The sequence below is a fragment of the Tachysurus fulvidraco genome, chromosome 1 (assembly GCF_022655615.1).
Source record: "Tachysurus fulvidraco isolate hzauxx_2018 chromosome 1, HZAU_PFXX_2.0, whole genome shotgun sequence".
In the NCBI taxonomy this organism is placed as follows: Eukaryota; Metazoa; Chordata; class Actinopteri; order Siluriformes; family Bagridae; genus Tachysurus; species Tachysurus fulvidraco.
Genome location: NC_062518.1, coordinates 52,391,277 through 52,417,253, shown reverse-complemented (window position 1 = coordinate 52,417,253; position 25,977 = coordinate 52,391,277). Strand labels below are relative to the sequence as shown.

Here is a 25,977-nt window from a genome sequence, read left to right as displayed (position 1 = left end):
AGTGATGTGTTTAGTGATGTGCGTATATTTAGTGTGAATTCTGCTAAATATGATTTGATGTTCTACAATAAATGCATGATCACAATATAGATTTACTCTTGTGTCCTCACTAGGTGTCTGATCATCACAATTGGATCCTTGATGTACCTGTGGGGATCTTATTTCAGCACACCGATCTTCAGCCCCCCAACTCTTTGCATTTGAATTCCTTGATTGGCATAATACTTGAAGGTCAAGTGGTAATGGACAAGATGTCGGACCTCACACGAGCAATGTGTCTTCTCTTTGGTCTCATTTATGCATTAGACCTGAATTACCCCAAATCACTCGCAAACACATTTGATTTCATAAAGCGTGTACTGATGTCAATGGGACAGAATGTCCTCAAGCCCAAAGTACAGTCTTTGGCAAACCAGTTTCTTCGTTAATAAAAAATGTTTAGTTGTTTAAGTGCACAAAGTTCTAGCAGTGATGTTGTGCAGCAGTTAATGTGGGATATTGTTACCACCTTTACAGTGTTGTAGACTGTGGCTGTGACCAAGGTGTTTTCTGATACAGATTGTTTTTGAAATTTAAACTGAAATGTAATTTATATCATTTATCTGTACATTTTTGTACACTGTGGCTGTGAACAGTTCTGTTTCATTTATTGAAATTTAAATGTTTTAATGTTTAAACAATTTTGCACAATAAATACATTAAATATGATGTTCAATGTGTTTTTTGGACTGAATAAAGCTTTAACAGTCAAAAGAACAATGATATTAGTCAATTCGATTTATAATCATTTGCAATTTCAGTTTAATTTTTAAATTGACTTAAATATGTAAGTAAGTGAGCTTAATAGTTTAAGTGCAAATTATAAAACACCAAGATAGATGAACTTAACAATTTAAGTACAGTCTTTATGAGCACCAAGTTAAGTGAACTTAAATAAACAAGTTTTGGAAAATCCATTACTCATTTCAATTGAGGGAACGAGTTTACTGAACTTATTAGGGTTTTCAGTGCGTGGAAACTTACTCATTGTAGCTGCAAAAGAGGATTAATCCACAAGACGTCTGTGTGATGGAAGATTGAGTGGCAAATAACTCAAGAATAAGGAGTGACAAGAAGATCTCTGGACCACATTTTTAACAACGAAGCATTTTTTTTAATAACAATGCAGAAGATGGTCGGAAACAACAGGAAATTAAAAGGGCAGAATTTGTTTTCCTGGGAAATAAGGGGAAGACTTATTGTGTATTCTGGAAAGTAAGGGGAATTTAGAAAGGTCATGTAAATTAAAGGAGGAATAAGGAGGAATTACCTGAATGTATAGAAGGCACCTAGAGGTGCCAGGGTATATATTGAGGAGATTTCCTGGGGAGAGGGCTGGCTTGCTTGTTTTTTTTTGTGTGCGAACTTTTGGGTTGCACGGGGATGCTAGCTCGGGGTTTTCATTGGATTGCTTTTGGAAACTTAGAAATTAAACTTAGACTTAGAAATTTTTCCTTGAGCTCAATGGAATTGTAGGCTGATTGGCTGCAATAAAGAAGTTTGCTCATTCTCATCCAGGTCTGGAGAGTCTTCTCATCGTTTTATTTGTATCAATTATTGTGTTATCAGTTAAGTTTAGTTTAAATAGTTAATATTCGGCTAAAAGTCTAAAAGTGCGGTTCAATCAGCGATATGTCCACTTGGACGCAGGTTCTGTGTTCTGACAACAGTGGTGCACAGTAGAAGCAGCATTAGGAAGGAGAAACTCCCTGATGTGCTGCATCCTGTCACCGTGGACCAATCAGAGGGCAGGGCTGTGAGACAGACTTTTACTGAACAATTCTTTTGTTACTTAATACATTTATGTTAGAGTTCAACATCACACATTAAACAGCGGAGACAGTCTTTATTTCACTAATTATAATTTTATTTCAGAAAAAAGTCACATTAAGAAGTAGATTAAAGCACATTTCAACATGGCAAAACTACACCGTTTATAAATCTGTTCAATTTACAGATTAATTTATTAAATTAAAATGATTAATAATGACTAATAATTTACTGCTAATCATTTCATTTCTTATTAAATTAACGTCAGGTGTCTTGTGAATTGAAATAAAATAAAGTTCCACATTCATAATCAGCTGTTTTTTCACACTCACCCTGGCAGCAGTGACAGTACTGATTTTTGTCCTTATTGTTTATCTTGAATTCTTGTTCTTCTGCAGCAAAATGTACAGATTTAACACAATACATCTCCAGTTTGTCCAACAAGTATTAGAAGCAGTGTGAGATGTGTTCTTTTTAAAGTGAATGTACACAGGACCTGATGATGGAAGTCTGGATCACATTAACGAGTTGTTAACACACATCGTGATACCAATGAACCCAGTTTATGAGTGTTTGTGAAGTGAAGTCGGCTCTCATACTGAGACCCCAAGTCTGCTGAGCTTGTTCTGTGGAACAGTCCTCAGGTGGGATTGGTCAAACTCTGAACAGGAGCAGGAGGTGATTGGTCAAACTGTCTGTAGAAAAGGCTGGGATTGGTTTCTGTAAGAGTGGGCGGAATTGTTTAATTATTCTGCAGGAGCAGATGGGATTGGTCAAATGTTCTTCAAGAGAGGATGGGATTGATCACACTTTATGCAGGAGTTGGTGTGGTGGGGTTTCTCAAAGGTTCTGCTTAAGTGGACAGGATTGGTCAGTTATTCTGTAGGTGACAGTAATATTGGTCAGCTTTCTTCAAGAGTGGGTGTGAAGGGTTAAACTTCATGTGTCAGTGGGTGAGAATGGAGATACTTTGAGCAGGAGAAGTTTGGGACTGGTCAGGAGCAGACAGGACTGGTCAGAGTTCCTGTGTGGTTCTTGTAGTGTTCAGGTTGGTGACTGTGCTGATGATGTTACAGTGTTTTTGTGAAATCTCTACAGAAAACCAGTTTTTTACATTTCACACTGAAATCATGTCAAAAACCTACAAATCACTGATGTTACTAATAATGTAGAAATACAACCCAGTGCCTTACAGAGTTTCTAATGAATGTCATCTAGTTACAGATAAAGAATCATTGTGATGTTTCACACAAACTGCTGTAGAACTCAAGGTCATCTGTGCAGATCTGAAATAAATGAAGAGATTTAAAAAGATTTGTTTTCTCATTATTTATATAATTCTCTGCTTTAAACTGCTTTTTAAAATGGTAATTGGAGTTAATATTGTCTAATAGTTTGTTAATAAAACACAGATGTTTAGTTAATAAACGGTGTGCCTGATGTGAGAGTATTAAATAATTATACCAGTTTCTACAGGGACATCTAAGGAACGCTGACTATTCACTAGGATAATGTGAATACTGGTGGATAATTTGTACTTATGGTTGTGGTGTGTGTGTGGTGTGTGGGTGTGTGTGTGGTGTTGTGTGTGTGTGTGTGTGTGGGGTGTGTGTGGTGTGTGTGCATGTAGTGGAGTTAGTGGATATACGGTGTGTTGAGGGTATGCGCTTCTCTGGGTGGGCCACGGAGGGTGGTGTGTCATTGGTTCGTGTGGGTCGGTCGGACCGCGTGTGCGGGTCCGGGGGCACTACGGCAGCCAGTGCAAGGTGCAATGTCCCAGGGGGGGGGGCGCATCAGGGGGTGGGGGTGGTTGTGCTCGTGTGGCAGTCCTCACTGACGCGAGTAGTTTTGTACGACGCTCTAACACTGTTGACCCATTCTACTGTCGCATGGTAACTCTGACAGTAAGTAATCTCCTGTATCTTCTTCAGTCTGGACTCCTCTGATGGTCAATTGAAGTCAGTATCAGATCCACTGCCACTGAAACGATCTGGAATCCTTGGTCCAGCATCTTGTATAAATAGAGAACCAGCTCAACTCACTCTTTTCAGACTTAGGTCAGGACAGACTGACTTCACACTTGCAAGTGTATTGAATAAATACAGGTAAGTTTGATATTCCACAGGACTCTGCATTCTTCTCTGCAACTTAGGAAAAGTTCACTTGAACTATTATATCTGATTAATAGAATAGAATTTCCTAGACATTTTCTGGGGGCTCAAGTTGTTATCAACCTCCTGTCTGACCCAAAGGACAGTGGGACTCAGAGTGGGACTGGGACGACGCTACTATCCTATAGGTAAAAATCCAGATCGTTTCAGTGGCAGTGGATCTAATACTGACTTCACTCTGACCATCAGTCGAGTCCAGACTGAAGATACAGGAGATTACTACTGTCAGAGTGTACATGTGATCAGTAGTAACTATGTGTTCACACAGTGTTAGAGCGTCGTACAAAAACCTCGGTCAGTGAGACTGCACAGAGAAACACTGCTGCAGCTGGGAGTGACTGCAGGTGCTGAGGGGGAGGATGTGATACAGCACAATGACACACACTGTGGACCAGAGAAAACACACCACACTATCTCACTAATGCACACACACACACACACACACACACACACACACACACACACACACACACACACACACACACACACACACACCATAAGTACAAAGTATTCCACATTATTATTATTATTATTATTATTATTATTATTATTATTATTATTATTATTATTATTATTATTATTATAACAGTGTTCCTAGTATTATTTATATAAACTTTATAATTCTTTAATACCCACATTAGGAATTTATACTGAACATTTCTTGTTTATTAACAAACTATTGGAAAATAAATAACTCCAACTAACATGTTTTAAACTAGTTTAAACCAGAGACTTATATAAAATCATGACAAAACAAACCTTTTTTAAAATCTCTTCATTTATTTCAGATCTTCACTGATGACCTTGAGTTCTACAGCAGTTTGTGTGAAACATCACAATGATTCTTTATCTGTAACTAGATGACATTCATTAGAAACTCTGTAAGGCACTGGGTTGTATTTCTACATTATTATTAACATCAGTGATTTGTAGGTTTTTGACATGATTTCAGTGTGAAATGTAAAAAAACTGGTTTTCTGTAGAGATTTCACAAAAACACTGTAACATCATCAGCACAGTCACCAACCTGAACACTACAAGAACCACACAGAAACTCTGACCAGTCCTGTCTGCTCCTGACCAGTCCCAAACTTCTCCTGCTCAAAGTATCTCCATTCTCACCCACTGACACATGAAGTTTAACCCTTCACACCCACTCTTGAAGAAAGCTGACCAATATTACTGTCACCTACAGAATAACTGACCAATCCTGTCCACTTAAGCAGAACCTTTGAGAAACCCCACCACACCAACTCCTGCATAAAGTGTGATCAATCCCATCCTCTCTTGAAGAACATTTGACCAATTCATGACATTCATTTATTACAGAGGTTTGTAGGCATGATAGTCTGGTACCACAAATTCATCCCACATTTTGCAGAGCTTGCTGCCCCATTGTATCAGTTACATCGGTTTCAGGTGGGAATGGACAGAAAAATATCAGGAGAGTACGGAGAGGCCTGAAGGTAGCCCTACAGAAAGCCCCTGTTCTGGCCCAACCAGATCTGAGCCATCCTTTTCAAGTGCAAACTTATGCCAGTTCTACACACTCTAAAAAATGATTCATGGGGTTAGTTTGTAAAACTTAAAATAAACAATATTTTCAGCATAAAATAATTAAGTTTGTAATATGTACTCGTATTGGTGAGTTGATAACTCATTTTAATAAGTCTTTCAAAAGTAAAATAAAGGATACTGTCTTAACTTAATTATATATCAATTTTGAACACACACTTTTACATTCTCGTAACAACAGAAAAATATTAAGTTAGTGAAACTTGTATATCTAGTGAGCATCGGAATTTACCTGTACGTGTTTTTTTGCCAGAGAAGGACTACTAGGAGCCTGAGAAACAGGAGAATCAAGGCTATATAGGTAAGTTAATATTTTTGCTTTGTTTTAATCTCAGCAGCTACCAACTGTATGCACAAAAAATTGTTGACTTAAGTAAAGTTGTCCGCAGATTCACAGATTCGATTTTCCCGAGTCAATAACTCCTGAGCTAAACGCTACACCTCTTTTCTCTCGTAGTAATGTAGTGAGGCGGCTACAACCGCGTTTTCCTCAAAATCAGCTTTCCTCCACGGTGGACAAAATACATATAAACCTAAATATGAAACAAAATGAATGCGGCAAACTTTACTTAAGTAAATCGTTGTTGTCACACACTAAACTGAAAAGACAGTTTGAGCTAAGCTAATTCATCGATTCTAAAGTTTATAGACGTTTAGCTAGCTAGTGTGTTCAAAATAGGCATTATGTTTTGTTTTACAGTGGCAGCTAAATGATGTTTATTGATATCGAACATGTTTAGTGTCGTCCGAATTTAAAGTTTACACTGGGTTGATTAAGACACACACACACACACACACACACACACACACACACACACACACACACACATGCATACATGCATATACATACCTGCATACATACATACATACATACACACACACACACATATGCATACATGCATATACATACCTGCATACATACATACATACGTACACACACACACACACACATATACAGTATGTATACATACATATACATACCTACACACATACATACATACATACATACATAAACCTGTAACAAGTTAAATAGTTAACTAATAAGCAAATTAATTTAAGCACAATACCTAACATGACAATGTGTGTGCACGCCATCTTTATCTGCTGTAACGTTTTCACAGTTGATCCATCTTGTAACCTTGTAAACCTTGAGCTTTTGTAAATTTGCCATTACAACATTTGAGTTTTTATTTTTCTTTCATATACAATCTGCAGCATTATGTTTGATGGTTAGGCAGCTGACATTTCTTTAAGTTTGCAATTTTTCATGTGTAGTAAGTTTTAACTCCTAAGATTTAACTCCTGTGTCTAATGTCCTGTTCCTTTCCTTGTCTTAAAACACTGACATTGATTTTGATCTACTTAGGATGATGAGGTGCCACAAATTTTGACCCAGCCAACGCCAGTATTATTATTGAGGGAACAGAAGTCCTGCAAGACCTGGATGTATCCAGTGCCTGTGCCCTGCTAGGGCTGGTATATGCTCTCAACCTCAGCTACCCAAAGGAACTAAAAAATACTTTTGAGGTGTTTCAGAAAATAATTCTTGAGCTGGATGGTCTGAAAGCTAGGCCGAAGGTAATGTCTTTAAACAATAAACTGTTGTATTCCTGAAATGTTACATGTAAAAGTTTTGTTGTGCATACGCATACAGAAGCTGTAATTTTGACAATTTTTTAATTTAAAAATTTAATGCTTTGCAAAAAATAAAAAAATGGAAGAAAACTTTTAGTTTCAGCTAGGTGGACCCAATAAGCTGGCAATTGTGTCTGTTGTAGGAATTCATTTTCCACGTTCCCTGTGATTTATTGTTATTATTTTATTTTATTCTGATATGTACCTACCAGAAAAATACTTAATTCTTTACTTGACTTTACTTGAAAAAAATACTTTAGTCCTGGATAATTATCTTTTTGACAAAGCATTGTTTTGTCAAAGCACTCTTCTTGTACATAAGTTGACATTGGTTTTATAATAAACCAGTTTCATCATAAAACTGGAATTGCTGTGTTATTTCTCCTGACTGAAGTGAAATAAGTTACTTGTACTCAAAAAAATTAAGGTAACAATTTGCATGGACATATCTAAGATATAAAATAAAGAAGTTAGAATAGCTTAAATTATGTAATTTGACCACTTAATATCACCAAAACTTTGAAATTAAAATTAAGTTGTTTCAACTTAATTAAGCTCTTAGAGGTTAAGTCAAATCATGTTGGTTGTACTAAACAAATTGGGTTAGTCTAACTATAAAAAGTACATGATATCTACTTAATAATGACTGAGTTGAAGCTACTTAAAAAGATGCATGCAAATTGTTACCTTAATTTTTTTAAGTTGAGCCAGCGTTTTATTTTTTAGAGTGCAGGACTTGGAGCAAACTTTCCCAAAACTTTGATAATGAGCAGCGTGTGATCGCGTTTGCTTCAAGGAGCTTGAGGGGAGCAGAACTGAACTACTCAACCTCAGAGAAGGAATGTCTGGCTGTTTTGTGGGCAGTTGAAATGTGTCAGCATTATTTGGAGGGTGTATATTTTGTAGTATACACTGACCGTGCAGCACTGACATGGGCCTTTAATTCACCAAAGACAACATCCCGGCTCACTAGGAGGACTCTGAGGCTACAACGTCCAATTTCAATATTCAATATCCAATTTCAATATTTCAATGTACAACTTCCAAGTTCAATATAGAAAGGGCAGAATAAATGTGGTACCAGATGCCCTATCTAGATCTGTGGAAGACCACGCTGTTCTGGCTGGATATGTAGCGAAGACCTCATCATGGAATTTTAACTTACCAACTTCTCTGGCCAGATGGCTTCCAAGGGGGACTGGAGGGTGTGTTCCAACTATAGGGGGATCACACTCCTCAGCCTCCCCGGAAAAGTCTATGCCAGGGTACTGGAGAGGAGAATTCGGCCGATAGTCGAACCTTGGATTCCCGAGGAACAATGCGGGTTTCGTCCTGGTCGTGGAACACTGGACCATCTCTATACCCTCACCAGGTTGCTGGAGGGTTCATGGGAGTTTGCCAAACCAGTCCACATGTGTTTTGTGGATCTGGAGAAGGCATTTGAATGTGTCCCTCGTGATGGCCTGTGGGGGGTGCTCTGGGAGTATGGGGTCCGGGGCCCTCTGTTAAGGGCTGTCCGGTCCCTATATGACCGGAGCAGGAGTTTGGTTCGCATTGCCGGGTGTAAGTCAGACTTGTTCAGACTTGCATGTTGGACTCCGGCAGGGCTGCCCTTTGTCACCGGTCCTGTTCATTATTTATATGGACAGGATTTCTAGGCGCAGTCGGGGGCCGGAGGGAGTCAGGTTTGGGGACCACAGGATTTCGTCTCTGCTTTTTGCATATGATGTTGTCCTGTTGGCTTCTTCAAATCAGGACCTTCAGCATGCACTGGGACGGTTTGCAGCCGAGTGTGAAGCGGCGGGGATGAGAATCAGCACCTCCAAGTCCGAGGCCATGGTTCTCAGCCGGAAAAGGGTGGATTGCCCTCTTCAGGTTGGTGGAGAGTTCCTGCCTCAAGTGGAGGAGTTTAAGTATTTTGGGGTCCTGTACGTTCCTACCCTCACCTATGGCCATGAGCTTTGGGTCATGACCGAAAGGACAAGATCCCGGATACAGGCGGCCGAAATGAGTTTCCTCCGCAGAGTGGCTGGGCGCACCCTTAGAGATAGGGTGAGGAGCTCAGTCACTCGGGAGGAGCTCAGAGTAGAGCCGCTGCTCCTCCACATTGAGAGGGGTCAGCGGAGGTGGCTCGGGCATCTGTTTCGGATGCCTCCTGGACGCCTCCCTGGGGAGGTGTTCCGGGCATGTCCAACCAGGAGGAGGCCCCGGGGAAGACCTAGGACACGCTGGAGGGACTATGTCTCTCGGCTGGCCTGGGAACGCCTCGGTATTCCCCCGGAAGAGCTGGAGGAAGTGTCTGGGGAGAGGGAAGTCTGGGCATCCCTGCTTAGACTGCTGCCCCCGCGACCCGGCCCCGGATAAGCGGTAGAAAATGGATGGATGGATGGATGGATGGATGGATGGAACTTCTCTGGCTGAGATACAAGTTGCCCAAGAACAAGATGAGCAGGTAAAGGAATTAAGTTGGGTAGTTGATTGAACGTATGAGAAAAGTGATAGAATAAGATGGGAGATCCAGCAGGGTTACTCTACCGAATTATTCCAAACTCTGATGGTGTTAAGTACCAGCTGGTAGTCCCAAAAGCTCTTACTCCCACTTTCCTAGGCTATTTCCATGACAACCCCTTAGGAGCTCATCTGGGGAAAATGAAAACTCTTCTTAAAATCTTGGAGGTGGCCTGGTGGCCAGATGTCCGAATGGATGTGTGGCAACATGTGAAAGAGTTTGTTGAGTGTCAACAGTACAAACCTTCTAATACCAAACCCCTGGGGTTTCTTCAATCAACTGAAATGAACGAACCTGGTCACATGCTTGGCATCGATCTCATGGGGCCGTTTCCAAAAAGTAAGAAGGGCAACATCTATCTTCTTGTAGTGGTTGACTATTTCACAAAGTGGGTGGAGCTATTCCCCTTAAGAGATAGTAAAACTCCACACATCTCTCGGATTTTGAAGGATGAAATCTTCAATCGATGGGGCGTGCCCAAGTACATCCTGTCTCATAGAGGCCCACAGTTTCTTTGTCAGCTCTTGGTTGATCTGTGCAAAAACTGGGGCTTTAATCAGAAACTGATTACCAGTTATCAAACACAGACCAACCTCACCGAACAAGTCAACAAAACTCTGAAAAACAGATGGCTTCTTATGTGGAGGAAAATCACAGAGAGTGGGACAACTGGCTATCTGAGTTCAGACTCTGTAACCTTGCTACATTTTTAAGGCCCACAAAAATATTATGCATATACTTTTGCTTTTGTTATTGTTAAAAAGAGGCACAGATTTGTTAATGCATGTATATATAATTTTATTTGTTTTTCAGGCCTTAATTTAAGTTCATCGTTTGTTTTAGGGTTGTGATTTTGTGGACTTTTATGTTGAAACCCTCACATTTCTACAATGACTGAGTGAGTAACTAAATATGGACTAACAAAAGACAGTCAGCTACTGTAAGTGGTGAACAGTTTGTATTTGTATTTACTATTTCACTGTGGGGGCAAAAAGTCTTTGTGAAAACTGAAAAAAAAAACTTAACCACCCGTAAACAAAGGTCTATTTCGTTAGCTCCTATGTGGAAAAAAAACTACCTTCGAGTACCTATGCTTGTCTAAGACACTAACATTACCTGCTATGTCTGGCACCCAGGCTCCCAAAAAATCTAACCAGTGCTGCTGGAGCCGCTAAAGGCCTAGCTAATTTCACATGCCTTAAGATGAAGTCTTCCATTACCAGAGCTCTATTAGGTTTCTCAGCTGGTTCTTCACTGAGGAGAGCAAACCTGTTAGACACTTATCTGGATTACTAATACCAACCTCACAGTAGAGAGAGGACGGCAAAATTTTTACTTCCCACATTCTGCCACCACCCATCCTTACAACCTTCTTCAGAGAAGCATCCTGGCCAGCTGCATTGGAAATTGCAAAACCTTACCATACAGACCATACAGTGCATAGTGAGGACAGCTGGGAGGATTATAGGGTTCTCCCTCCCCTCTAATCATAAATCCTCTATATTACCGGCATGCTTCACATGCAGAATCTCTGTCATTGTGAAGGATCCCTCCCACCCCTCTCACAATCTGTTCAAACCTCTGGCATCAGGAAGGAGGTGCCACAGCATTAGGACCCACACTACAAGGTTCTGAAGCAGATCCTTTTTCCAAGCTATTAGAGCACTGAACACCCTGCTGCCACTCATGACCTTGCTCCTACCTGCTTTATTGTACACTACGAACAATAACAATCACTCAGTAGACACTAACACACATCTGCACTCAGCCACTTTCGCTGTACTCTAAAATGCTGTGATGGAAATTTTTACAAAGAAGCTGTTAGTGAAGTTCTGACCTTCTGTGTACAGGACTAGAAGTTAGTTGTGACTAGGGATTGTGATTAGCAGAGATTGTTTAAACTTATTAGAGGGTCACAATGAGCTGGAGGCAAGTTGGCTCATAAACAACTCTAGGCAGACGTTGGTAAGGGGAAGGTTATCCTGATCATAAGGTAATCAGGTGTTGTCCATTTAGCCAAGTGTAGCTGATGTTTTACTTTCTTCAGATCCTGTGTTTGAATCATGTTTTTAAAAAAAACTCAGTGTAACATATTATCAGGGCCCATTTTCTCTCATGCTACACGAGGAGCGTTGGGTCCTAATTGTGCAGCAGAACAAATTAAATTGTAAACCATTTTTTAAAGCCACAACTGACAATTAACTGATGATTACACTGACTTTTAAATACAGTGAGTGATAAAAATATGACTTCATTTTGAAATGAAATACATTTTAAAGAAGGAAACACTGAAATAATGATGGTGCAGTTGAACAAGTTAAACAGTTTTCTACTTTTAAAACAAGTTTTTAACAAATCTCTGTTTTGGAGAAAATTAATAGTTATATATGAATGAAGCTTGATGACTGATTCTGTCAGTGTTAGTGTTAAGTCAGAATGAGGTAGATGGAGAGAGCAGTGAGGTGGAAGTGAGATTTACATGAACAGGACTGAAGAGTTTCATTTCTCCCAGAATAGAGCAGAAAGTTCACCAGATGTTCGACTTCCTTCAGTCAAACTCACTGAAGCACAACACACAGCACTGAATCTACAGCTAATCCCACTCTCTCATCACACTGATCATCACTATTAACTGGAATAAAAGAACAAACAACGTCCAAAACTCAGCTTTATTTCAGCAAAAACTACAGGAAGAGCAACAGGACAGTGAACAGAGTAAAGACAGAAATGTCAGCATTGTGTAGAATTGAAACTCTATTTAGGATGGATGATAAGCAGCTCTATGTTAAACTCTATCTTGGATCCACTAGCCTTCACACTGACTCTTTCTGAACGTGACTGGATGATTGGCGTTGTTATGGGAGACCTTACAGCTGAACTCCTCCCCCTTTTCCCAGAGGTCTTTGCTGAGGGTCAGGGTGCTGCTGCGGCTGTAACGACCATCCTTCTCTTCTTCAGCGCTGGTCAGAACCCCGTTCTTCACCTCGGAACCGTCCACTGTCCAGCTCACCAGCGCCCCCTGTGGAGAGTAGCCAGATAGCAGGCAGAGCAGCGATGATGATCCTTCACATGGCTGCAGAGGGGACGGAGGGAGCAGAGACACGGAGGGATTCACCACAGGACTAGCTGGAGTGGAGAAGCACACAAAAACATACACACACACACACACACACACACACACACACACACACACACACACACACACACACACACACACAGAGTTAAAAGGATTCTGAAATATTTCTGTAACTTTGTGGAACTGACTGATCTTACAGAGTAATAAAGTCTAATAAAGTCTGACTTCATGACTGAGTTTCATTGAGTACTTTATTATTATTGGACCTCAGTTTCAGTGCAGAGACAAAACAAACATGTTCCACACTGTCATTTATCTGGAAAAATCATTTCTCATAACAAGTCTTATTACTTTATAGTTCAAACCTTCAGCATATTTAACTGCAGCAAATCCAAATGGAGCTGATTACAGAAATATTCATTGTTTAACACAAACACACACAGCAGCTTTCATCTGGATTTGACATCAGCACAAAGTCACTATATTTATTAAATGTTTATTATAGAGTAACTGCAGAGTTATTGCATGTTGAATATATAGCAAGTGTGTCATTATTACATATTTAACATCAATTATTGTGTATTTGTTGAATGTTGAAGAACATTTATATGGGATCTGTTCTGATACTGAAATGTTTTCCTCAACACAGCATAATAATACACAATGACATCAATGATGTCATTCTAAACATAAATCATCTAGTTTAAGTTTATTTCTTCATGGAATTAGTAATGAACTAAACTGGTTTAGTTTTAAAAAGAAGAAAACACACTTACTGTTCACAATGAGTTTGGAGCCTCCACCAAAAGTGTACCACAGTGATACATTCTAATGAAACCATCGTACAAAAACCTCCATCACACTACAGTGCACACACACACACACACACACACACACACACACACACACACACACACACACACACACACACACACACACACACACACACAGACACACACACTTTGCATTGGTGGCCCATGCTTCAGTGCTCTGTGAGTGTTTATAGCCCTGTGACTTTAAAACTTCATGACTGAGAGCTGCTGCTCAGCAACTTCACCCACAGCAACCATGACTTTGATCAGCGTCTTCATCTGCACACTGGCCCTCTGGACTCAAGGTGAGAGTTTAACATCAACTCACAGCCTCACACACTTCATTTCATACTAATTCTACACCACTTTAGAGCACAGAAACACAATCTATGTTTCTCTTCAGGATCCAGAGGTCAGGTGACTGTGACTCAGACTCCTTCAGTGCAAACTGTTGCTCCAGGAAACACAGTCACCATCAACTGTAAAACCAGTAGTGATGTGCTTGGTGGTGACTATCTACACTGGTACCTGCAGAAACCTGGAGAAGCTCCTAAACTCCTGATCTACAGAGCTACTAGCAGACAGTCAGGGATTCCAGCTCGTTTCAGTGGCAGTGGATCTAATACTGACTTCACTCTGACCATCAGTGGAGTCCAGACTGAAGATACAGGAGATTACTACTGTCAGAGTGAACATCAGATCAGTAGTAACTGGGTGTTCACACAGTGTTAGAGCGTCGTACAAAAACCTCGGTCAGTGAGACTGCACAGAGAAACACTGCTGCAGCTGGGAGTGACTGCAGGTGCTGAGGGGGAGGATGTGATACAGCACAATGACACACACTGTGGACCAGAGAAAACACACCACACTAACTCACTAATGCACACACACAAACACAAACACACACACACACACACACACACACACACACACACACACACACACACACACACACACACACACACACACACACACACACACACACACACACACACACACATACACATACCATAAGTACAAATTTTTCCACATTATTATTATTATAACTACATAATACTACTTGTTCATAGTGTTATCAATATAAACTTTGTGATTCTTTAATACCCACATTAGGACTTTATTAAGTTAACTTTTGTTATTCATTAACAAACTATTGAAGAATAATTAACTCTATATAACATTTTTTAACCAGTGTAAACCAGAGAATTTGACCAATCACCTCCTGCTCCAGTTCAGAGTTTGACCAATCCCACCTGAGGACTGTTCCACAGAACAAGCTCTGAATTCTCTTCTTTTCGGCACAAGTTGCACATGCGCAGCATCTCGAGCGCGTCTTCTCAGACACGGGCGCACTGAGCGTAGGCATCGGCGCACAAATTGCGCAGTCGAGACGCAGTGGTACTCTCGATGCATTACAGGTGATGCCGTGTTAGAGTGCAGGAAAAAGTTTGTGGAGCTGTACGTGTGCTCCACTGTTCCTCTGTAGTCGTAGAGATTGTTAAAGAAGACTACAGGATGTTAAATACATATAATCTGAATGCCACTAGTTTCTTCCCATCAGTAATATTTGTACAATGGTGTTCAGTAACTACTGTGATGGTTAATTATTGATTGTATTAAGCATCTGTTTCTTAATAATTCAGTGCACTATGCAGTATGTTGTTTCAGTTACGTATTGGGAGGTAAGACTAATGATTCTGTACGGTGTCTGTTGTACCAGTTGGCTAATGTTTGTGCTAGACATGTCATGTTATGATTATTATGTGTTAAGCAGTTGTTTCTTTATTTCATTCCTAGAAACTACCTCGCACACATGACCCTGTGTGTAATGGTATTCTTGCGTAATAAATGGTTAAACTCTATCTGATGACTCAAACTCCCTGACCAGAGTTCTGCGGCGGTCAATAACACAATCACCAGTAACAGCGGGCAATCCGCAACAAGTACTGTCACTGCTGCCAGGGTGAGTGTGAAAAAACAGCTGACTGTAAATGTGGAACTTTATTTTATTTCAATTCACAAGACACTTGAAGTTAATGTAATAAGAAGTGAAATAATTAGCAGTAAATTATTAGTCATTATTAATCATTTTAATTTAATAAATTAATCTGTAAATTGAACAGATTTATAAACAGTGTAGTTTTGTCATGTTGAAATGTGCTTTAATCTTCTTCTTAATGTGACTTTTTTCTGAAATAAAATTATAATTAGTGAAATAAAGACTGTCTCCGCTGTTTAATGTGTGATGTTGAACTCTAACATAAATGTATTAAGTAACAGAAGAATTGTTCAGTAAAAGTCTGTCTCACAGCCCTGCCCTCTGATTGGTCCACGGTGACAGGATGCAGCACATCAGGGAGTTTCTCCTTCCTAATCCTGCTTCTACTGTGCACCACTGTCATGTCACCTGCCTTGGATGGGTCGACACTTTACAGCCTTAAACTATTGAAGTGTGTCTTGAGAATCCCAAAGTTCATTTCTATCCTGATTCTAGTCTTGTCCTGATCTGTTTAAATCACCCCTGAGGTCCAGCAGTGGCAGAGGAAATGGAGTCATCAGGACCTTCTTGCAGGTGAACCCTCTCAGGTGTCTCCAGGTAGCCCAATGGAACTGACCTACGATGCAGAATGGACAGGAACATTTGAAGAAAAATGTTTAAATCAAATCCATATACATACAGTAAGAGAGTCAGTGTTCATTCCAAGCTCTACATGGTGATATAGTCTACACTCTCTGAGTAAATGGGTCATGACCTGACTCAGGACATTGGCCTTAATGCTGGTAGTCAGGACTGAACACAGGTTTGTGTGAACAGGAAAAAAGGGAGGATTGAGCTTTATATTCATGTCCTATTAACCTTCCTCTTATGTTAGCTCTTTGTCACTATCTCTTATGTTAACGGGTCGGTTTTGAACCGTGTCATAAATCAGTCATAAAATAGCATCAAAACAATTATTTATCATATGATTTGTTTCTTACCTCTTAGATACCATGTTAGGCTTCCTTATCCATAAAAAGATTGGTTTTACTATTTTGGTGTGAATGATAAAATTAACCTCAAAGGAATTACAAAAATAAATGAAATGTTGTTTTGTTTCCTGACTATTACTGAGAGGTATTACCGTAGGACACACCTCTTAAATAAATTTGTTATATATATTTTTTTATTATTTTAATTTTATTAACTATAGTAGCATCTATGGTGTTGCGGGTAAATTTGACCCATGTATTTTTAGTTCACAAAAAGTCTTTTTTTTTTTAAACTAAAACATTAATACAAATATAAAATGAAAAGCAGAACAATTAATAATACAAAGATAAATTAGATTAGATGTAGATTTGCAAGGTCAAACAAACAATCAAGCAAATCAAACCAATAGAAATCTATTTGTAACCCACACAAGGTAACTGGAGTGCAACTCTCTACTCTGCCTGCAGGTGGCACATACACCCAGGGAGTTCACTTACTGTAAAAACAAACACGCTTTTCCTCCAGTAAAGATGTTGCTAGAAAGCAAACAAGGACTGTGTGAGAGAGAGTTAAGCCGCATGGGGCAGCGAGCTTCTCAAGATACCTCTGATTGGTTTTTAGAAAGGGATAGACCATCTGAATCTGACCCTGGCGGTCAGTGGCGAGCCAACCGCAGAAGTGAACGGATCGAGAACCCGGTGTGGCCAGCCGTGGCATCTTTGGAACTAGCATCATCCTGTGCCTTCATTTGTGATACAGATAAGAACACACGTAAACCTACCCGGGTAATGAAGAGAACTTACTCTAGGAAACACACACACACATCAAGAACTTCCATGGAATCTTTCTTTACTTGAGGTTTTATTTTGATTTTATTGTGCACTCAGGAAGCCGACTTAGGAAGGCAGGGGATGTAAATAATTGCCATTCATTTTGTATAATACAATTTTCAAATTTATCTGTTTTGTGTTGTCTGTTCTCTGATGACAAATTACTATTTCAGGCTCCATTGTCGTATCTAGAGCTTCTGATACTAGCCCAGCTTTAATTTCTTAATACTTAACCCTCCTATTGTCCTCCTATACAAATTAGGAGCACTGAGTCAACTCGGCCTTGTCTGTTTTGACTCTTATAAAAAATGATGTACATATGATAGCCTTTTTTTTCTTCACCTTTTTAGTCTAACTTGTTTCCAAATTATATTTGGTATAATAAACCTTATTTATATACAAAAATACCTCGTTCTTTAGTAAAAAAAAAAAAAAAAAAACAGAAATTTTGAATTATTTTCACGATAGAGGCACAAAAGTTGATGCTGAATTACAAGCTGGTATATTTCAAAGGGAGGAGATTGTTTTGAAACCATTTTGACCATTTTTAAAGTCAGTAAATAATAAAACCTGTTTTTTTCCAGGCCGAATTGACTTGAATGCTTATAAATCAAAAATTCTACAATTATCACTTTCATGTGAATAAAACTTTGTTTACCTACTTATGTTTTTTTATTATACTTAATTTATGAACGATAAACCTTATTTTGCCATGTTTTGAGTAAAATAAGCAGAAATTATTACATATTATTTTGGATAACCGCTGACTGATAAATGTCAAACATTACTCAGCATATCTCCAGGCCAAAGCTGACTGATGCAACTAAATTCATAAATAAGAGACAGGAAACAAATATGATTTGAATTAGAAAACACAACATGTGTGTGTGTGTGTGTGTGTGTGTGTGTGTGTGTGTGTGTGTGTGTGTGTGTGTGTGTGTGTGTGTGTGTGTGTGTGTGTAAAGATTGTTGGTAGATGAAAAGAGAAGATATTGTCCCCAGCTGGACAAATGCATATAACAGTGTGAAATATTTACAAATGATTGTTTTTGTTTTTTGGAGATCGAATGTATTGTAATGTATAGAATAAAAAAAAAAGTCAATAATAATCGTAGTTAATTCAAAGCATTTGTGTGTAAATTTAAATTTTGCAGAGTTGGATGCCAAAACCTACGGCCACGACAGTTTACAGATACGAGATTTTGTGTGTTTGTTCAAATACGACTCCAAAATGTACGACTATGACAGTTTACACACACAACGCTTGTTTTCACAACACCTCTTTTTCACACATGAAAACGGTCTGCGAAACAACTGTCAAAAATACGTCATCACGTTCACAGGCATTACTATCCGAGGGAAGATAAATCGATTCCACGAAGTGCGCATGTGCCCCGCCCTCTTCTAAACCACTGTCTCCGAAATGGCGGGTTAGTTATCACTAATAACAGAGAGAATTTTGTGCTAACACTTTAAAATAATGGTCTGTTGGTAACGAGTGACTATGCAGGAAGTAATAGGTAGTAATAGGTAACACTGAGCTTAATACTACTAACTAATATGGAAGCAAGATGAACTAAGCAGTATAAGTAATAGCACATTTAGGACAAAGGTAATTCTTTATTTGGTATTCAATAATTACCAAATAAAAATATCCTGATTAAGAACTACTTGCTATTTATGATAAAGTAATAAAGAACCACTTAATTACTAATCACAACAGTTCATCTTGCTTCCATATTAGTTAGTAGTATTAAGCTCAGTGCTAATGCAGTACTACCTATTACTTCCTGCATAGTCACTCGTTACCAACAGACCATTATTTATTTATTTATTTATTTATTTATTTATTTATTTATTTATTTATTTATTTATTTATTTATTTATTTTTATTAACCAAAAGCACCAACATACAAAACTCTCGTTAGGGAACAGGATATACATGTGTATATACAATACAAATGTTGTCACTGTACAAAATAATCTCTTAAAAAAAGAACAAAGAGTATAGGGGGGGGGGGCGCTTAAATACACAAATCAAAAACGGCTAAAGAAGGTAGAAAGCAAATATCTAGAACAAGGAGAGAGCATTTTCCTTGCAATTTTAGCAGATTTGATCTTTTTCAGTGAGGAAAATAACAGTTTAAAGTCATTCATAAACCAAACAAACGAAGGCTTAGAACACCTCCACTTACTGCAATGAATATGATATTTACCCATCATAATAATCATATTGAGTAAATCAGATACTGATGAATCTGTATTGTTCATATAAAAGAGTATGTGTGACAGGTTGAAAGTAGGGATATTATCCATCTTAAGTGACAGCCAATTGTGTATCTCAGACCAGAAACTGTTAGATACGGGGCAAAAAAAGAACATGTGTTCCAGAGTCTCATCAGCCACCTCACAAAAAACACAAGGGTCTACATCAAATTTAAATCTTCTTCTAAGAATGTCAGCGACTGGATATATCTTATAGATTATTTTAAAGTGGGTCTCTTTAATTTTTGTGGAAATGGGCCATTTAATGATATTAAAATGTGATTTTTTTATGGACAATGTATCCATGTTTAGAATCTGTATACACACTCCTCTGTTGTAACCAAATAACAATACTGTATAGATTTCAAAGCATCACTAATACATTTATTATTACATTTATTGTGAAATAAAGTGCAATCATTAATAACTAAATTTGGTATTGTTGGTAAGGGTCTTGTACTTGCATTTAACAATGTGTTTTGAATTAACTGTAATAACGGTGCAGGTATTGCTTTACATATCATATTGTATTTTCTATATGTACAGTTCAAATATTATTTGTCTAGGAAGGCTTTGTAATCCAAAAGGATACCCTTGTCATCTATCATTCACAAAAACAAGTCCCTTTTCATACCAATCATACCTGAACAGTGATTTCCTATTGATTATAATGACCCTATTGTTCCATAAGGTAGATCCATGAGGAGAAAAGTTATGGGTGAATATCATTTTCCAATATTGAAGAACTTGTTTGTTGAATTTTGACAACATAACTGGAATTTTGGTCACCTCAAAATCACAATGCAAAAGAAAATCAAGCCCTCCTACTTGTTTAAATAGATTTCTAGGTATGTGAAACCACATAGAATCTGGTTGTGATAGATATGTTTTCAACCAGTTAATCTCGAATGTCCCAAACATTGCTTCAAAATCCAATGCTTTAATACCACCCACATCATAGTCTTTAACCAGCTGTGATTTCTTAATGTAATGAGTTTTGTTTTTCCACAGAAATTGGAAAACGATCGAATTAGCTTTCTTAACATTAACTGTAGAAACATACAGGGAGTGGCATGGAGAGATTATTTTGGAAATACCATCCGATTTAGACAGAGTGACTCCAGCGGCTCAAAGATTTCCTCGTATCTATTAACTGGTTAGAAAAGTTAATGTCTTCTCTTCTAATAGCATTTTTAGACAAAACTATTCCTAAATATTTCACTCCGCCTTTAACCTCAATTGAAGAGATGATAGAGTCCGTTGATGAGTGAATGGGAAGTAGCTCACATTTTTTAATATTAAGGGTAAATCCTGAAGCTTTAGAGAAAATAGAGACTGAATTTAGGGCAACATCAACCATGAATTTATTCTTTAAAAGGATTGCTGTGTCGTCTGCAAATTGACTAATTTTAAATTCCTTGTCAAATATTGAGATCCCATGCAAATCGGCGTTATGATTAATGAGTAATATAAGTGATTGAGTGGCCAGAATAAACAGTTTGGGAGAAATCAGGCATCCCTGCCTAATACGTAGCACTTCAAACCTAGGAGTTATACTAGGATTCAGGGACACAGAACTATATGTCAGTATAAAACATCTTAATTATTTTACAAAAATTACTCCCAAAACCTAAAAAATCTAAGATTTCAAATAAAAAAGTATGTTCAACAGAAACAAATGCCTTGTAAAAGTCAAGAAATAAAATAAAAACCATTATTTTAAAGTGTTAGCACAAAATTCTCTCTGTTATTAATGATAACTAACACGCCATTTCGGCGGCAGTATTTTAGAAGAGGGCGGGGCGCATGTGCACTTCGTGGAATCGATTTATCTTCCCTCGGATAGTAATGCCTGTGAACGTGATGACGTATTTCTGACAGTTGTTTCGCAGACCGTTTTCGTGTGTGAAAAAGAGGTGTTGTGAAAACAAGCGTTGTGTGTGTAAACTGTCATAGTCGTACATTTTGGAGTTGTATTTGAACAAACACACAAAATCTCGTATCTGTAAACTGTCGTGGCCGTAGGTTTTGAGATCCAACTCCGTAAAAAACATAATTACGTACAATAGTTTTAAATTACGCACAACTAAATAAAAATTTACACACAAATGGTTTGAACAAATGGTTTTGTATTACGTACGATTATTATTGACAGTGTTTTTATTCCATACAATGCCCAATGCTTGTGTGTGTGTGTGTGTGTGTGTGTGTGTGTGTGTGTGTGTGTGTGTGTTTGTGTGTGTGTGTGTGTGTAGCATCATTTCGGTAGAACATATTTGCCCTCTGCTAGGCAAAGGTACATCAAAAGTGAGAAATATTTACAAATGTTTAGCTTTTTTTTTCTGGAGGCCTAAAGAAATGCAATGCCCAATACGTGTGTTTGTGTGTGTGTGTGTGTGTGTGTGTTTGTGTGTGCATATGTGTGCGCGTGTGTGTGCGTGGGTGTGTGTGTGTGTAGCATCATTTTGGTAGATCATATTTACAAATATTTACAAATATTTGCCTTTTTTTCTTTTCTGGAGGCCTAATGAAATGCAATGCGTGTGAAATGCAATGCGTGTGCAATGTGTGTTTGTGTGTGTGTGTGTGTGTGTGTGTGTGCTTGCGTGTGTGTGGGGGGGAGGGTGTTAGTGTGTGTTTTGGGTGCGTGTGTTAGTGGACATTTTATGTGTGTATTTTTGTGTCTGTATGTATGTTTATCGGGTTAAAAAGGGCAAAAGTGTGACCTATTGCCCCACTAAATGTGGCCGGGTCAAAATGACCCAAGCAGATCCAAGGCGCAAAGTATATATTGTTCTGAATACATAGACCAACGAAAATAGACAATTAATTTTGCTTGCAAAGTTCATAATTTGGGACAATCCTGGTAAATTTCAGGCAAATATGTGGAAGAAAACCCGTTATGACACATTAAAATCTTCCATCCGGGTCAAAAAGACCCAGGGACAATAGGAAGGTTCAATTAGTTATTAATTACATTAACCTAAGCCTGAGGTTACATATTACTTCTAAATCCAAAAAAGCCTTTGTGTGCAAAAATATGCAGGAGTATGTTTGAGTGTTTAGATGCATGTGTGGCAAAAATGACACTTTTAGTGTGTTCTTTGCAGAGATATATTTTGCAGTAGAAGCACAATATATTTGTCTTTCTGTCCTTATTGCTAGGGTAGACCTGACACCGCTTTCTTTTAGAATCAGGTGTCCTCAGTGGGTTGTGGCTGTGCTGGTTGATACAGGGCTGGTGGAGGGGGATGCAGGCAGCAGAGGTGGGAAGTAACGGAGTAAAAATACTTCCTTACTGTACTTAAGTACATTTTTCTGGTATCAGTACTTTACTCCACTATTTATTTTTCGGACAACTTTTTACTTTTACTCGTTACATTTTTACACAAATGTCTGTACTTTTTACTTCTTACATTTTCCATACGGACTCGTTAGTTTTAATATTATTTCTTCTCATTGAAAAAAAAACCACAAAGTGCTTAATTTAATGAACATTAATTTTGTCATTTGTAAAACATCACAATAATTTTGAGTTGTTTTCAAGGACAGATCTGGAATCTCCCTACAGTTTGGGATATGGCCTTGGTGATACACTTGGTATACATTATATTTCCAAAAGTATTGGGTCACCTGACGTTTCCTGCTATATGTGGTTGTTTTCTGATCTCATCCCTACTGAACACCTTTGAGATGAATGTGAACGCTGACTCCACCCTACCTCACCTACATCAGTGCCTGCCTTTTGTAACACTCTTGTGGCTGATGAACACAAATATCCATCTGCACAAAATTATATATATATAATTATATGTGGGGGGCACGGTGGCTTAGTGGGTAGCACGTTCGCCTCACACCTCCAGGGTCGGGGTTCGATTCCCGCCTCCGCCTTGTGTGTGCGGAGTTTGCATGTTCTCCCCGTGCCTCGGGGGTTTCCTCCGGGTACTCCGGTTTCCTCCCCCCGGTCCAAAGACATGCATGGTAGGTTGATTGGCATCTCTGGAAAATTGTCCGTAGTGTGTGATTGCGTGAGTGAATGAGAGTGTGTGTGCCCTGCGATGGGTTGGCACTCCATCCAGGGTGTATCCTGCCTTGATGCCCGATGACGCCTGAGATAGGCACAGGCTCCCTGTGACCCGAAGTAGTTCGGATAAAGCGGTAGAAAATGAATGAATGAATGAATGAATAATTATATGTGTGTGTGTATATATAAAACATGACGTCCAGTTACCAGCATGACACTAAACAGGTAGTAGTATCGGAGTATGTCAGAGCCCATAATTCTTTACTTTAACTTGAGTAAGAGTGTAGTCACTACTTCTACTTTTACTGGAGTCTTTTAAAAAATGAGTATCTGTACTTCTACTTGAGTAAAGGATGTGTGTACTTTTGCCACCTCTGGCAGGCAGTGATGCTCTTTGTGTTGCTGATGGCGTGGATGTGGTGCTAGGTGAACTCTGTAGCTGTCTGACCAAGGCCGCGCGGCTGGGTCTCGGGGCAGCCGTTCCCTTCACTCAATGTGTGACTTGACAATGGAAATTCCTACGTTCTCAAGAAAAATTCTTTGCTTGTTTTTTTTTTGGTTCCACCCTAGGTGGATGTGGGTCCAAAACATAAATGTGTTGTATGCTGAAACATCTAGCATGTTATAAAACACAACCATTGGCCATCTCCTGGTCATTTGCTGGTGATTCTGTGTGGCAGTCAGTTTGTCCAGGTTGTCCACCTCTCCTTTGTTTTTATTATAGTCCAGGATCAGTATGGGCTTTTTGTCACTTCATGATGACACAGCTGCATCTTTGTGATAAGTGGACATAAGTACGACATTCCGGTTGTTTTTTATGGACAATATGAAACAACAGTAGTGGTGTCTGTAAAAATGAATTTTTAAGAAAGAGGAGTCCTGTGCTTCACCTGCAAAATTTCAATGGGCAATTCAGGTTTATTTTTATTTTTTACTCACCATGCTAAGTTTCCATCTAAGAAGTTCTTGTCCAAGGTCATAGCTGGTAAAAAAAATTGTCACACGTGATATTGTGATCCTGCAGTCCAGTAGTCATATTGAGTATTACAAGTTTCCCTTGTTTTTTCTCAGGGATGCCACTCCCAAGTTTTCCTGTGTAAATCTGTAGATTTTGATGACATTTGCAGCAGCTGCCCTGCCATGAAAGGCAGGAGGTACTGAGCTCCAATAGATGTTACCACTTTTGGATCTGAATGTTTCAGCAGGAGCAGGAGCAGCTTCAGCACTGGCAACCACTTCATCAGACTCAAAAGTGTCTGTGTCTTCTGTTAATACTTTACATCATCTTTGTCATCAGAAACCTGCTTGTCCATATCACTATGCTGTTCTCTGTCCTCTGCCTCATTTTCAGCAAAGATATGATCCAGAGCTTGGCTTGTCCTAAATCGTCTTTTCATTTTTGCATGCTCCAAGATGGAGATGTGTACTCTGCAAGTCATTAACTCTAAACTGAATTCGTCTTATGCATGCATCAGGTGTCTGGACACTTCCATCTTTGTTCGTTTTGTTTGTTCAGGGAAGGTGACAAACGGGCAAAGACAGGAGCCCCTAACTAAAGCTCACAGGTTTGGAAGAGAAGCAGGCTGTCAGATCATATGACGAAGTTACACACTGAGGATCATGGGAGTTGTGTTGGTTGTAGATTAAGTTAAAAACGTGTCTAGATTTACATGAATCTTAACCACCAGGGTGCAGTGTGACACCTTAAATACATTCAATGCTGAAATCAGGCAGCTGCTAAACAGCTGGAAATTCATAAAAGACCAGATTCATGATTGCAGCTGGATCCAGGACTTGTTTAAACTGTTCTGGTAAAATCTCACAAAGTTATGAATCCTCTGTACTCTGTAGGATTGTCCTCCTCCTACTGCTGCTGTTCTGTCTCAGACTAAATGACATGAATTAAGTGTAAATCTGATTCCTTATAAAGTTACAGACAGTTTTTCAGTAGTAGTGTTGAAGACCTGCTGTGTGATTATTAATTCAGAATAAGGTTCATGATGTGGATCATGACAAGTGTCAGACCACGATGAGAAGACAATCAAGAGAGAGAGAGAGAGAGAGAGAGAGAGAGAGAGAGAGAGAGAGAGAGAGAGAGAGAGAGAGAGCAGTGAGGTGTAAGAGAGATTTGCATGAACATTTTTCCCAGAATAGCAGTTGGTGGCCCATGCTTCAGTGCTCTGTGAGTGTTTATAGCCCTGTGACTTTAACACTTCATGACTGAGAGCTGCTGCTCAGCAACTTCACCCACAGCAACCATGACTTTGATCAGCGTCTTCATCTGCACACTGGCCCTCTGG

General features: G+C 39.0%; 1 long non-coding RNA gene and 2 gene segments (V, D, J or C); 2 read left to right on the top strand and 1 right to left on the bottom strand.

The window, feature by feature from the left end:
* The first annotated feature begins 5,440 nt into the window (after nt 1-5,440).
* On the top strand, nt 5,441-7,171 carry LOC113644701. Its single transcript, XR_007140898.1, has 2 exons — nt 5,441-5,856; nt 6,922-7,171. It is a non-coding gene; the product is annotated as an uncharacterized LOC113644701 (long non-coding RNA).
* Nucleotides 7,172-12,354: 5,183 nt separating this feature from the next.
* LOC125141311 overlaps nt 12,355-25,977 on the bottom strand; it is a 163,138-nt gene continuing 149,515 nt past the window's right edge. The window contains 2 exon segments of the V gene segment in view: nt 12,355-12,825; nt 13,552-13,586. Coding sequence covers nt 12,506-12,825; nt 13,552-13,586 — 355 coding nt within the window.
* Nucleotides 13,831-25,977, top strand: part of LOC113655548 — a 163,044-nt gene continuing 150,897 nt past the window's right edge. The window contains 2 exon segments of the V gene segment in view: nt 13,831-13,892; nt 13,991-14,305. Of these exon segments, the coding sequence occupies nt 13,844-13,892; nt 13,991-14,305 (364 nt within the window).